Below are 15243 nucleotides of genomic sequence, written 5' to 3'. Positions count from 1 at the left end.
ACTCTGCTTGAATTAATACAATAAGCAACGAGGATTGAATTTCAATGAGCAGATTAGCTACGAAACCTGCGCGCGCGATACAAATGTACCGTTGCAGCAGGCAGAACGAGGCAGAATGACGCTTGACGCTCGTTGCGAATCAGGCTTTACCAGTTCCGTTGGGTGCGATTTGAACGATCTATAGCATACATTTGTCATCTGCGTGCGGGAACTGCTCGGGATTGGTTTTACGGTGTTTTTGTGTAACCTGGTAAGTTATACAAATAATTTAATGATTACGAAGACGTCAAAAGAGTTACGACACGTTCGAGGTATAAAACTTATTATTCCTAGTATTGCTTCTTGAAGGAATGCATGTAGATTCAGCACGTACCGAACACCGAACCCCGAATATGTCGACGGACAGTATTGGAACCAAAAAAGTGAATGTGGAATGTCGTTTCTTTTAGGGGATTGAAACTGCTACAGAAATAACTACCAAGTATTGTACAAAGATTCCAAGATAATTGTTCTAGGCAGGAAAGTTTCTTGTATACAGGGTGATCAGAACAGATCTGAGGCTTTAGGGGCTGGTGGCTCTCATCGAAGGGAGCATAGAATGCTTAATTGGCATAGGCTCTAAAATTAATCCCTTTCTTGTAGGACCTACCTTTGTTGTTGCGAGTAGTTTCTAGGATTCTACTTGAAAGTATTCGTTGATTTGTAGTTACACAGATATTATAGGTTCACAGATATCAGTTTTGTATTATTCTTTATGTCTATATAAGACACTAAAATAGGTCCCACTTTGGTAGCTTATGGTAACTTTGGGCACTGCGACTGAAATGTTTATCATATAAGATATTTAGAAACCTAGTAGATTGGAGTCGCTATCACAAATACTTCAATTTTATGTTTTATGGTATATTATTTCAGCCCAGTTTTACAATAATTAGAACTATTAGATCTTCTTTCAAAGATCAAAGTCAGAAAAATCAAAGATCAAAACCAAAGGCCAAAATGATTTTGCTACGACCTTAGGTAGCTTCTGACATGAACATAATTCCAACATTTCTCACAAATTTCTTTGTAATGAAACTATATGTACTTAATTATAGTTCAACTACTTTCTCAGAATAAGATATTAGTATCAGTGTAATACATGCAATGGTATCACTTAACAGTTCCCTGTAACTCTATCAGAAGTTTCATAAATGTATTTCAGTAAACACATGTATACATATGCATATATTTATGATAAAATTTATCTAAATCTTCTGATTAATACACTTCTATTCATTGATATTGTATACATGTACTTTAGTAAACGCAGAGGAAAAGCTTTGTTACATTAACACACTGTTGACAAGTAGTGACTGTCCTATATAATGAAGAATCTTAATAATACAACTTGTTACACACTTGTCACAAAACAAGAATTCTTATTGTCGGTGAGCAGTGAATCATACGAATGTAGTGGTAGTTAGAATGTGACACATCTAAATGCTATTGTTTGTGTACTGTTGTGTTGGCTGGTTGGTTGGATTTGTCATATGTGTAACATCCAGTTAGGGTATCGTTCTAGAACATAGGACAGAACAGTTAGACATAGTCCTAACATAGTCTAGATTTGGTCCTATTTGATCTTCATTTATTGAGCATCAAAGAATCATCTTGGAGGCAAAACAGAGAATCTTAGTTTTTGATTCACCTTAGTAATTACTGGTACAGTGATGCTGATGCACTGATGAGGAATTCCTAAAGCCACTACCACTTTTAATAACTTTTCAGATATATTTCTGAACCAAACGGTCCAATATACCAACACCTTTATTATATAAGATGCAGTACATAATTTTTAAACTAAAAATTTTTATGTTTCAGCTGCAAGCTGAGAGAATAATAAGAAAATGGCTGTTAACGTATATGCGACAAATGTGACCACCGAAAACCTAAGCCGACATGATATGTTGGCCTGGGTAAATGATTGCCTCCAAGCATCGTTTACCAAGATTGAGGAGTTATGCACAGGAGCAGTTTATTGTCAATTCATGGACATGCTGTTCCCTGGCAGTGTACCTTTGAAGAAAGTCAAATTCAAGACCAATCTCGAGCATGAATACATACAGAATTTCAAAATTCTGCAAGGTGGTTTCAAAAAAATGAATGTAGATAAGGTAAGCAAGATAAATATTAATGCAACTTATTCAAATATTTGACATAAAATTGATTCAAATTTTGTGCAAAGGATACCATTTAAAATAATATCTACTAAACTGTTTTATGGTGATAATGATTAACAATAATATCAGCAAATATTATGCATAGAGATAATATTAGGAATCAAATCTGGTTTATATTAAATTGCAAAATTCATGTTTTGTAAATTGTTAAAGCTCCAAATGCAAAGATATTGTTTGAACTTGTGTTGAATAATAACAGTACATCACAAATCATTTGTAATGGAATAGTAATAATAGTTTGAGGAAATAAGAGACTAGTGTCAAGGCAAGCTTGAGCAGTGAAATGAGATATCATGGCAATAGGTGGAATCATGTTGCTCTACAAAAACTATTATGCTGTACGAAGTGCTACGCGCCTAAAATTGTAATTCTGTTACTGTAAAAATGGTTCAGGTAATACCTGTGGATAAGTTGGTAAAAGGCCGTTTCCAAGACAATTTTGAGTTTCTGCAATGGTTCAAGAAGTTTTTTGACGCAAATTACGACGGCCGTGAATATGACGCTTACGAAGCTCGCGGGTGTATACCACTGGGCTCTGGGGTTGATGGAACACATAATTTGTCAAACCCCCAACTGGTACCGTTACCTCCCCAAACAAAGCAGCTTCAAATGCAAAAACATTTGCAGCAACGTAACATTACCCCTCGCCAACAGCCGGGTATAGCAACATTGTCAATTAAATAGTGTTGCTTCTTGCATGTCGTTAGTCTGGCAACACATTGTATAGCTATGTGCTGCATAAATAATCTTGGCTGTGTGTAATTGCACTTTACAAATGCGTAGCTGCAGATTTTAAGAAATTCTTAATGTAAAGTAGAAAGTATCGGCTTTTGCAATTTTATTTGCATAGAGATACACAGTTTTAAATTGTCCTACTGCACAGTTCATCTATTTTGTAATGTAAATAGATTTTTATTTCGTTTTCACTTTGTACCATATTCACTTTGCAATGTAAAATATTACTTAAAATATAGTATATGGTATTTACTTTTTATATAAAAATCCAGTGAACGATTGAAATTCTTGAAACACTTATTTACTATAGAGATAGAATGGTATCATGACTGTTATTTTTAACAGCCTATAAATAGACTCAAGTAGGGGGTAAGAGATTGTCTTAGGACCATAGAACAGACAGAATACTCCATTTTTCATCCAACAGAGGCAGCACAAAAATATTAGTGTTTACAAACTCAAAAATACGAAATATTTATATTTCGTTATCGTTTTATATTTTCTATTTCATTTTTCATAAACCATAAGTTACATCATTAATAATAATAAAAAAACACTTATAGTGTTAAAAAAGTTACTAGTCCTAGTTATAAAAATGATGGTTTTATTTTCATTCGACCATTTGTTTATTTTACTATTTAGTTCCACACGCTTTTTGCTAATCATTTGCAGATTGTTCCAATTGATAGGCTGGTGAAAGGCAGATTCCAAGACAACTTCGAATTTTTACAATGGTTCAAGAAATTCTTTGATGCAAACTACTCCAGAACAGAACCGTATGATGCACTTACTATGCGCGGAGGAGAGCAGATGGGTAGTGGTGGAAGTAATGCACAGCACGGCACTAATGCAAAACGCACCACACCACGTGAAGTAAATGTACCTAAAACAGCTGCTCGTATTGGTACATTATTTCACTACTTTTTTCTTTTATGTTGTATTTGAAACTCCACTTTTAATGAAAGATAATTAGCATTCATGAAAATAATCACTGAGTTAACATTGGCTTTAATTGATTACAAATAATTCACTTGCAAGAAGATAATCATTCAATGAATTCAAAGAGATTTGCTAAACTTTGATAATTATTTACGAATTACTGTTTTTATCGAGACCTCAATTCAAATAATATATCGAAAAATGACGAACCTGCGTGTTCTAGTAACATAAAGACAAAATTTCACTTCAGGTGAGGGAACTACGCTTCCTGTTCAAGCAGATAGTACCAAGTCTATAAGGAATCCTAGTAATTATTTTTTTTTAATATTTTGCTCTTTTAATGCTCGTTTTTTGTTACTTTTTTCTGTTTTGTTATTGAGAAGTTTAAAGGAGGGTACCTACTCAAAAAGATTTCGAATATTCTTAATGTTTGTATTCGTTAAAATCTTAGGGAAAAATATGTTGAATTTGAAAGAAATTTTATTTTAGTTGTTTATCCTTCATTTAACTACTCAAAAAGGCATGAAGTCATTAGTAATCGTTCGTTTCACATATAAATTAATTCAATTAATTGTTGCATGAAGTCCGATATTCGTTAAAATTTGAAGTAAATTTTATTCCCTAGTGTACTAGTTAATTTTTGTTCAGTTATTGAATATGCCAATGCATGCTTCTTATCTGTGTATACTATTTAATTTTTCGCACAAATTTATACTTTGAATCGGCATACATTTGCATTTATGTTTGGAACAGTATTATTTTTATATTAAAGTAGATTTGTTATCAAGTAATTATAATCCTCTAATGTGTGTGATATTTATGTATATAGAGTAAATATTAGTTTGTGGAAGTGATAACAGCGATCAGGTAAAAGAGTTTAAAAAGTAATGTTTTGTACTTTCAAATCTAGCTAACAAAGTTCCACCCCATCGTCCACCAGCGAAAACTGGAGGAGTTGGCAATCGTGGTGGCGATTCTGGTAAAATTGAAGAGTTGAGTGCACAGGTACGAAAGCAAAGAATATTTTTGACAGTACCTTGACTATTTTATATTAAACCGATACGATATGTTACAGTTGATGGAATTGAAAATGTCGCTTGAGGGATTGGAGAAAGAAAGAGATTTCTATTTCGGCAAATTACGCGATATTGAAGTTATGTGCCAAGATTGTGATAATGGAGACCCTCCGCCCATAGTACACAAAATCTTAGATGTTCTTTATGCAACAGAGGTATGTTTTATACAAACTTTATACACATCAGACGATATAATGTGAAATTGTTTAGTTTGAAACGGTCTTTCATGGAATATTGACAATTTCTTTTTCTGTTTTATTATTTAGGAAGGATTTGCGCCGCCTGAAGAGTTAGAAGGAGACGAACCCGCGCCAGATGACGAAGAAGAATATTAATTTTACACTTTGTACAATCATAAGACGAATAACAACAAATTGTCCAAGTGCGTTTCAGTTTCTTACGTTTGTGAGCCAGTATCAGTACCCTTTTGCATAATTAATAAGCTACTTTGTATAGCTGTTTAAGCATTTGCGCCTCCATTTTGTTACTACAAGGTTCACCGAGTTCATTAAGATTCGCACGTAATTAGGATATAGAAATACGTCGAACGATGCACTCGAATAACTTGTATTCTACAGCAAGTATTCTATCATCACGGAAAGGAACTCAATTAGTGATTTACATATTGTCATAGTTCTTTGTCGTATCGCAAGAATAATGGTAACATCGACAAGTCTCAAACTACGAAAACGAAGCATTGTTATTCGAATTTTGTTATACGATGATATTGTGTTAAACTATGTTAATTGACGTGTGAGTGTTTGTTTGTAAATGCACTACGTTCTTTTTATCGATAAACAGGTCAATTTCGTCAGTTTGTCTGTCCTTTCGTAGTACCTCGTTGTAGTTTCCGAAAACCTAGATTTATTTCACGCATATCATTAAATATTACCGTTTTCGGCTCGTTCGCATCATTTGTCCTCGTGCAGTTGTGCAAATTGTGAAATATAAGCAATCCGAATGTTTGTTATAATAGAATATTAAGTTTGTCAAACCGAAGAAAGAAACGATGATGTATGTTGAAAACAAGACAGTTGAATTATAATATATTCAATCTCTGTTTTCTTAAATGAAAATAATACTCTACCTTTTTAAGAAAACGACTTTGGCTGTAGTTAGATAATATTTCCTCCACTGTAAACTAAATTCTAACTTTAGTGGCTTACAGATTGTCAGATTTTTAATGTAAATACTGCCTGTAGCTTCTACTGAAGCAAGAAACGAAATGAAGTTATAAGAAACTGTATAATTGAAATCAACAGAAGAAAGGACAGTAACAGAGTTCTAAAATCACTTCAAAAATGTGTTTTCATCATTTTACGCTCTCGAATACGATAAAATAGAATACCTTTGATACTATCCAAAAGGAAACATGCTTCATTCACATATAAAGAATATCACAACACTCTACAAGCAGATAATTTGACTCTATCAAGAACCGAAGCTCCTAATTACCATCCACAAAAACTGATCGATTAATACTCTCCAGCGTTCACAGCTCCTAATCTCTCGAGATAAGGCTCTATAACCAGTATCGACCCAGCTTCCAAACTGCATCATTAACTCAGAACAAAATCAGTCGTTCTCCTAACGCGAGTCAAAGCAATTCAGTCTTCACTCGCTATATAAAATATTAGACACTTTAATTCACATTCCAGTGATTTGTATCTCCATTTTATAAGCTTAAAAAAAATTTAGAGGGTACTCTTAGGATATTAACCCTATAGCTTCCTACGGTGGGATTCCTCAAACCCCAAATTCAAAAACTTGAGACTCGTGTCCCTTCAGACAAAAATTCTCTTAAAATTATTTACTATCGATATACATTTTGAGTATGATATTCTGAAGTCCCTGCTACTATATATCAGGAGTTCTAAGATTAGTCCATTAGCAAGGACTTAAGATCTCTTGGTGTCCCTTAAGAAAGCCCTAAAAGAACAAGTAACAGAAGTTTATATCGAGTAAAAACTGTATTTCGTGGATCCCAACTGAGTAATCCACCGATCAAGAGGCCTATAGCGAGTGAAAACTGTATTTCGTGGACCCTAACTCAGTGATCCATCGATCAACTGCGTCGTTATCCATTCTGCGTCTTCGGCAGCTGTAAACGTGCGCGGAGAATCCGAGATACGGTGTCGGGCAAAGGTTCGCCTATCGTGACACTTCTCATCCGCCAGTCGTGCCAGTTACTAGAGCCGAGGTTTTCTTTTCTGCGTGCCCCAATTGCCACCATTTTCCCCTGAAGAGAGGAACTCGAGGATCTGCACCAGGATCCTCTGGGAAGCACCTGGAAGAGGTTCCTCGAAAGGACTCTTCCTCATTCCCCTTCAGCCAGGTGAGCCAACATAAAAAGAAAAGTATCCTCGAGGAGTCTGCATCTTGGTGGTCTCTTTAGCCGCGGTTTCCTGCGCCAGGGGAACCTCTGCTGCGCTTATGTAATGGCAATTTTTCGCGATCTCTCTGCGGTCTTCGGTCAGTTGGATACCAGTCTCTTGATCTGTTCGCGCGTTTGAACTGGCGGATTTATTTTTCATCTTTGTTCATCTTTCCTCAATTGCATCAACTGCAGGAAGTTCGAGACCGAAACCGATCGGTGTGATGGGATGTGGCAGTTATTGTTTTGAATAGAGCGCTCGATTTCGGTGAGTTTGATTTGATTTGGTAACGTTCGCGCGAATCCTCGTCCTCCTCGACCCAAACAATTGAAAAACAGAGTCCTCGCGAAGGATGATGCTCGTAGTCATCGCTAGTATCGCGGATCGAAACTACCGTTAAACTTGGAGCATTCGGTGAGTCTTCTTTTCTCTCCCTACTTTACTTTTTTAAATATCGTTTTGTTTCTTCGACTAGAGCGTGAAAAACTATTTTTATTTCGCGTTAAGTGTTGCATTGCGGGATCCTCGTTACTGAGCTCTGCGTTCTGAGTGGATAACACCGGGTCACGCATGTTCCAGATATCGAAATTATTGCTATTACTTTGCTTTTATTATTCGTCTGTTACCGAAGAGGTATGTGATTTTTTTAAGGTAGTAATGAAAAAATTTGAACGCGAAGTGAACTACGTTTTCAGGATTCGATATGTGATTTTCCGTACTTTAATAATCGATGTATACAGTGAATGTGTTACGATGACTCATAGATTTTCAAACCAGATTATCTGTACCCAGTCGTATGAATTATGTAGGGTGTTATCGAATGTACACTTTTCCTGGAAATTTTACCAGGAAATCTTTCAACGATCCAAAGATTTGTATATTTTTATACTTGTCTTGTGTAGGAGTTTGGATAAAAGAGATATTTTTGATGAATTTTTTTAAGATAATTAACTGTGATACAGAATATCGACATCACTGGTTAAAAAAATATAAATTATAGATAATGTAAGTATAAACGTAAATAAATTGGCCGAAAAAGCTTAAAATTGTTTTTAAAATAATTCAAAAGTAGAACTATATCTTTCTATTTAAATCAAGTAACTCGTTGGTAAACAACTTTTTCTTATCTCCAATAGTTCACGATTTTGACATTGATAAGGTCTAATAAACAGATATTGGCGGTATTATTTAAAGCCATTTTTCCAAAATAGATGTTCATTTAAGTAACATAAAGCTTTGCTTTACATTTTCCACTCAATTTTGATTAGACATGTGCCTAATTCAAAATGTTATTAAAAAAAACTACTTACAAGAATGCATTGCATTCGTAATAACCTTCATTTCCTCGACTAACCAAGTTATAATAGCGTCAGAAATGACCACACATAGCTACTACTTAAATCCTTTCATATGAAGATATTTCTTCGTTCTTAGAAATCCTTAATAAATTAAAAACCCATCAACTTGTGCTAAAGAAACTTACCTAAATCTTATAACTTAAAACTTCACCCATCTCTATTCGAGAGGCAACGGTATCCTGCGCGCGCAGCTTGTACCCATCGGGCGGGAAAATTTGAAAGTCAATACGTAGAACAAACTTATGTTTTCCTATATTTTTTGTAATAAACGTTACATTTTCCAGTGGACACTGTACACTGTGGGAGTTTCTACGCTCCGACAGCGATAGGAAGAGGTCGTGCCTTTCCGATAGCGATTTATCACTGCAGTATTTTCTTATTGTTTTATTTATAAGCGTTCCGTCTCGACTTAATGAACAAGTTTTATTTACGTGAATGCATCCAGCGAACTGTGCACGAACATTCACTAGAAATAAAGTAAAAAATGTTATTATTTAACTTAACTGGCGCTTAGAATTAAATGTTTAATTTGCTGTTTGTAGTTCCTATTTGATTACGCATATGAATGAAGATAAATTAATCGATCGTAATTAAGCAATCATTCAAAACTAAATCATGAATTAGCGAAATAGAAATGACATAATTTATGTATTCACAGGTTCTCTAGCTTGATGTATATTTGATAAATGCTTAATTTTACAGACTGACATCAAATATGGAGAATGAAGGATCACCGTCTGCAGTGAGTATTAGAATCTTACTGAAACTATATGAGACTAAAAGACAGGTGTACACAATTTCGTCAGCGTTTTTAAATTCAGTATCTATATAATTAGCATGGCGAATTTATGCACATCTACCTTAAATAAAATAGGCTAAATGTTAGTATATATGATACGTGCGATCTTTGGTTTCTTATTCATTAGGTGGAAGTCAGACAACCAGAAGGTCGTGCAGGATGGGTAGAGTCCATCATCCTCAGAACGCTGCAGACTTCCATTGGCCAGTCACTATTCAAACTCATCGATTCCTGTTTATGGGTCATTGAAAAATCTGCTCAATGGAGCTTACCAGCCCATGAAATTACTGCTGGTATACTTATACAGTATTTTAATAATTAATAAGCGACTCAAGATTCTCGAACTGTATTTGCCAAATTTCCTTATTTTTTTATTATCGAGCCTAATTTTTCAAATAGGATTTTATAAAATTATTTTTATTGATTACTATTTCTGCAAACAGAGGAAAATGGAAAAGTCTTCGGCAAAGTGGAGCTTGTGAGGCCCCTACCTTGGATTTTATTCTTGCCAGGATTGGTCATTTTGCGTATCATCAGAGGGGGACTTAATGTGGGAGCCTTTGTTCTAGGCTATCCGCAAATACAACCAATTGGAATGGTATATTATTGCTTTATACCATGTTTCATTAAATAACTCGAAAATTACAGAAATTATATTCATTGTCTATAAAAAATAGCTTATTTATATTCACTATCTATTTATAGGTAAAATTCATGCAAAAGGGTCGCAGACGATTAAGAACAATACAATTAAAAGCAGTAAAATGTGGCAGACGCAAAATAAGTACTAACAAGGTAAATTATTAAACTTTAATATAAATTACTGAATACTTTTTTATGTATGTATGTGTTAAATCTTCAAAATTGTAGAATTTCGTACCTATCATATATTGTGCTCGTCTGTCATTTGTTTTTTAAAATTTATAAAAATAGTAAATGTTGTTCCTACCAATTGGCCAGTTCGTAGATTGTTATTTAAACTTAGCACTATAATAGTTTCGGTGATGGATGTAGGACAAGAGGTTGACGATGATCGAGGCCAAGAAGGCCCTGATCAGATCCATCAGACTGACCCTCTCCACTTTGTCTTGCTTGGACGCCTCTAAATCGTCTCCGTCTCCCCCTCCAACTAGAATTCGCATAAGTGGCTTGGACCTCGAAACGGTACGTCAGCTGAAAGGAAATTTTAAATGATTTGCAATAGTGATAACAATAACCTAATGCTACCTAATAATTGATACTAAATCCTCCTATTAACCTTAACTAAAGGAAAATAACGTACAATAACTTTATAAAACTCTGTGGGCAAATAAAATGGTCCCTGGAAAATGGCTATACTGTCCTGTGACGTTTTAATTCTAATAATAATTTTGCAAAATTTCGTCGTTATAATCTCATCAATTTTTTCTCAATGTTTCCTATAAAAAAATTAATGTGCTATGATGACAATTGACCCCTAGAAATGTGTTTCTATATGCACGATATAGACTCATTGAAGGTATCAAGTGCGAGATTATAGCGAGTGGAAAAAAGGTGATGGGAAAAAAATGGTTAAATTCTGATTCTAAATTCTGTTGAAACGATTTCAGCTGTCAACGCCAGACGAGAAGTCAACCACAGAGTCAGCCGGAAGTCCCATACACATGGAGGTGAAGCGGAAGTACTCTCAAGTCAGTTCCGCCACTAGCAGCGACGAGTCAGAAGAAGAAACATTGCAGTCAAAGATCGACAGACTGGCACAGGACGACAGTTCTGATGATCCTGACTTCAATGTGAGTGAAGCCCTAACTGACAATTTGGCTCATTAATAATTTAATTGTAACACTGAAAAAAAATACCAACAATATTTCAGCCCGTTGAGTGTAGCCCACAATCGAGCACAAGCAGCGAAGAGGAGGATGCAAATATATCCCTCACCGAGGTGAAGGAAATTAAAAAGGAGGCCGAAAAATTTTACCGCGAGCATGTGGAGGAGACCACAGTACCTCCTGTTGATCAGGTATGAGACTCCTTCCCTCGTTAATTGATCACGCGTTAGCCTCATTGATGGTCACTTAACCGGGGATGTATTTGAATTGCAGAAATCAAGCAACGAGGCAGAGAAGATGGCAGCTAACATCGAACGCGTGGATAGTCCGGGTGAGTCCCTCTACTCGTCAGCAAAGGAATGCGATGAGGATGACGACACACCATTTTATACACCCAACAACTGGTCGAGTCGTACACCGGAAATACCATTTTCCCCGAGTCTTTTTCGGTGCACTGCTCTTCCGGCTGATGAGGTTGGATAACGTTTCATGCTCGGTTATGACAAGTGAAATATTAAAATAAAGATGCCACTTAGCGTAGACTCTTTACTTTTCGACATCCTGATGTACTTGCTGCAGAAAGTATCATACTTCTCGCTATAAACTCGTCCTTGCCTCGAACATTTTTTAGAACTATTCCTTTACTTGATTTCGATGTTGATACGACGATTCGTGGAACAATCTACTTCATTTTATGTGTTCATTACTGGTAAGGAGTTGTGAGTTTATAGCGAGTAAAGTTTGTTAAATATGAAAACTTAAAGTTGATGTTTTTATAAACGTGGGCAGAATCGATTTTTCAATTAAATTTCCCTTGACTACTATCGTATGCTAAAAACAGGATCTTCAAGGAATTAACGTGTATAAGCTCGAACTGTCATGGGAATTACTTTCTATATAAGTAGATCCAGTTTAAAGTCACATATTAAATACTTCTGATTGCAAATAAGGAAATTGTAGCAAAGCATATGACACGGGTAACCTACGAAGCAACAAGAGAGATTTTTGTCTTTGTAGAACCCCAGGAGTGTACAACGAGCAGTATAACAAACGATTTCATCAACGAAGAAATAAATTCTGCAACGTCACTGTCAACAGGTATCTTTCACTCATTAATTTCATCATATCTCACCTTACTTTGCTGATCTATCGGAAAGATTTGTCGTTTTAGAAGAACAAGAAAAAGAAGACTGAAAAGGGGCGGGACCATCGAGACCTTGAGTGTCCACTAGATTTTGTTCACACTATAGAACGTGCTTTTACGCTTACAATTAATGGATCACAAATTCTTTTGCTAGAGAACTTTATCTTCATATTTCACATTTAAATAGTGTACCATCAGCTGAAGATATTTCGAGCTCTGACAGAATTACGTTTGTAGTTTTCGAGCTCTAACAGAACTGCATTTTCTAGACCTGCAATTAGTCAAATCGCCGACACAGTTTCTGTTAAAGCGCGAGATTTTTTTAGCTGTGAGTATAAGGAATTACAGTACCCACTCGTGTAGGCTTAAGGCTCAGAATGAACTTATAGCGAAAAATACATTTCTGACGTCAATCAACTTATGTAATGGTATTTCACGTTTCCTAAAATGAATATAGAAAGTTGAAACTTATTAGCTTAGTGTAATTTTAAAATGTCGAGCTTATAATAGGGGAATACTGTAATTTACAAATCCACGAAATTCCTACAAAACAGACCTTTCCGACAGATCTACAAATTACCTACAGTCGTTAACCATTATAACCTACGTTTGAAGCAATGGCCCCACCACCACCACCACCACCACAGGAAATCATCGAAGAAGTCCCCACTATCCCCAGTGACGTCATGCAAATCTTCAACTCGCTGCCTTCCGGTCCTCAATCTCACTCTCAAGCTTCCAGGCCAGCAATGCAAGAGAAGAAGCACGGTACAAAGAAGAAAGAGAAGCAAAAATTCAATCGTTACTACAAATAAAAAACTTCTCGATTGAAGGTAAAGCTATCCTCCACCTCCATGCAGGGCCATTGTTGCTCCTGAAGATCAAGAGGTCGAAAGGGGCCCTACCGATTGTATCGCGGTACTTTTTCAAATCTGGCTTCTCGCAGCGAGCAAGAAGGGAAATCTGTTATCAGTAAAGCTGCAATGTTGTAATCGAACGGTCAAGATCGAACGTTCAACGACAAGGCAGCTGCACTTGCAGAGATACGGTTGGGTCTCGTTATCGACAGTTATTGATCGCGAAACTTGGTGCTTCGGTCGAGAACCGTGGTAAAAAACGGGGGAAACTTTTCATCGTTTCTTGTATTCTGTTTTTGAGTTTTTATTGCTCTAATTTTTGTGGTACAATTGCATGTGTCGGTAATGTAGAGAGTGGTCGATAATCGCGCTGCGATCGATGCTGGCGAGAATTGTACCTAAATAGGTTATCCAAATAATTTGAGAAAGTGTATTGTTATAATTCGAGGGAACGAATATCGGCAATGCTAGATGAAGAAAACTGTAAAGTAGAATTTTGTGGGATATAGGAAGAATGTGGTCTACTGAAGACGATATAAGTTTCCACCCTTCCGTCTCAAAGTATACCGCCTGTTATCACTCGCAACCACAGTTCCGCCGTGCGTCTCCTTTGGGAATGATAATTCATGCTATTATCTTTTATTGCAAGTTCTTTTGATACGAGAGGCTGAGAAGTCAAGCGATACAATGAGAAAAAATATTCAGTTTCGCTGGCATTTCTAATATCATTAAAAGAGAAAGAAATTTCTACAAAAATTGAGATCTAGAATGTTCAGTACGCCATTTTTAAACAAAAATTCAAAGAGAATATAGAAATTTGATTATTCTTCCCGTTAGCCAGCGTTACTTAGTATTTATTAATATTCTGTGTGACAAAAATTACGTATTATGTTTTTACTTTAATTATTAAAGCTATGGTTTTCTTCAACTAGTAAATGTGAGCGTTAAGCAGTGTTTCTACACATGTCGGGTAGTCCCCGTTAAGTGCAACGCGCATGCACTTTTATGCAACCCATAAACGAAATAACAGCTATTTCGATAAAATACAGTAATTTTCTTAAAGTTATTGAATTATGATAGTAGGATATGATTTTCTCTTTTCCACTATAGCTTTTTTAATGTTCATCCTCCCCCTATTTATTATTTGAGTCATTTTGAACGCGAAAATTCACGAATGTTTATGCGAATGAGTAAGAAAAGAATAGAAATTGATGATTTTACTCGAACTTATATTGTTATCTCGCTGAATGTCCACTCAATTTTACATTAATAAATTATTTAATCTGGACTAGCCTGTTGTTTACGCGATCGCCTCGTGAGGACGTAATACTGTTTGCTTTACGATGACATAATCGGTCATCTATTATGAGTAACCTTTAGTCAAAAAATCGTTATTTTGTTTTGTCTACATTGGGAATTTTAATTACTATTTAGCGTAAACCGAGATTATAATATTAATGAATGATTTAATAGCTTTTCTGGCTCGATTACGATAATAATGAATGATGCTGATTGCAAAACTTAAGTTGCTATATATTTTTATTTTGTGTGATGCAAAATTGGAAATGAACCCACTGGGTGAAACAAATTAATCGATGAATTAATTGATGAATTTATAACGAAATTTTCAAGGCAAAGTTTCATTTCCCTTGATAGTAACAACTGTTATTGTCAGGAAAGTTATGTTATCAATTGGCAAGTGTATCACATCACAGTTTTTTGAGACACCTTGTATATTGGAAAAAATATGCAGTTATCGTGCTTTTTCTAATCTCTCCTTTAGATTTTGCAAAAGCTACACGTAATCGGCCAACGTGTTACTTTATTGTTCACAGTGTTAATAATATCGACACGTCGTCGTGTCCATTCTTGCGAAAAAAATATCCCTTATCGTGAATCACGATAAGCGGAGATTACAGCCCATATGTCG

The 15243-nt window shown here is 35.6% G+C and overlaps 2 protein-coding genes across 4 annotated transcripts; both read left to right on the top strand.

Moving 5' to 3' along the window:
* Positions 1-92: 92 nt before the first annotated feature.
* Positions 93-5786, top strand: Eb1 (microtubule-associated protein RP/EB family member 1). Of its 3 annotated transcripts, XM_076382216.1 has the most exons (7): positions 93-250; positions 1864-2156; positions 3630-3861; positions 4147-4203; positions 4807-4901; positions 4972-5127; positions 5239-5786. In XM_076382216.1, the coding sequence occupies exons 2-7, from the start codon at positions 1890-1892 to the stop codon at positions 5305-5307; spliced, it is 876 nt and encodes a 291-aa protein (XP_076238331.1). In that variant the 5' UTR covers positions 93-250; positions 1864-1889; the 3' UTR covers positions 5308-5786. The 3 variants fall into 3 exon arrangements, with proteins under 3 accessions (XP_076238331.1, XP_076238333.1, XP_076238332.1); XM_076382218.1 differs by lacking the exon at positions 4147-4203; XM_076382217.1 differs by lacking the exons at positions 3630-3861; positions 4147-4203 and adding an exon at positions 2616-2880.
* A 1689-nt stretch (positions 5787-7475) lies between these two features.
* LOC143181976 (uncharacterized) lies at positions 7476-13386 on the top strand. The gene is made up of 11 exons (XM_076382733.1): positions 7476-7614; positions 9408-9447; positions 9632-9797; positions 9948-10102; positions 10210-10299; positions 10519-10668; positions 11094-11276; positions 11357-11503; positions 11586-11643; positions 12330-12410; positions 13072-13386. The coding sequence occupies exons 2-11, from the start codon at positions 9421-9423 to the stop codon at positions 13269-13271; spliced, it is 1257 nt and encodes a 418-aa protein (XP_076238848.1). The 5' UTR covers positions 7476-7614; positions 9408-9420; the 3' UTR covers positions 13272-13386.
* The last annotated feature ends 1857 nt before the right edge of the window (positions 13387-15243 follow it).

Source organism: Calliopsis andreniformis, chromosome 7 (assembly GCF_051401765.1).
Source record: "Calliopsis andreniformis isolate RMS-2024a chromosome 7, iyCalAndr_principal, whole genome shotgun sequence".
NCBI classification, from domain to species: Eukaryota; Metazoa; Arthropoda; class Insecta; order Hymenoptera; family Andrenidae; genus Calliopsis; species Calliopsis andreniformis.
This window is presented reverse-complemented; position numbering and strand designations above follow the sequence as displayed.

Excerpts from the sequence above, each read along its gene's own strand:
- LOC143181976 (XM_076382733.1), top strand. The coding sequence starts at position 9,421 with ATGGAGAATGAAGGATCACCGTCTGCA. Across the intron at positions 10,300-10,518 it reads GCAAAATAAGTACTAACAAG|GACAAGAGGTTGACGATGAT; the intron begins GTAAATTATTAA and ends TGATGGATGTAG. Across the intron at positions 11,277-11,356 it reads CTGATGATCCTGACTTCAAT|CCCGTTGAGTGTAGCCCACA; the intron begins GTGAGTGAAGCC and ends ACAATATTTCAG.
- Eb1 (XM_076382216.1), top strand. The coding sequence starts at position 1,890 with ATGGCTGTTAACGTATATGCGACAAATGTGACCACCGAAAACCTAAGC. Across the intron at positions 4,902-4,971 it reads TTGAAGAGTTGAGTGCACAG|TTGATGGAATTGAAAATGTC; the intron begins GTACGAAAGCAA and ends GATATGTTACAG. Across the intron at positions 5,128-5,238 it reads ATGTTCTTTATGCAACAGAG|GAAGGATTTGCGCCGCCTGA; the intron begins GTATGTTTTATA and ends TTTATTATTTAG.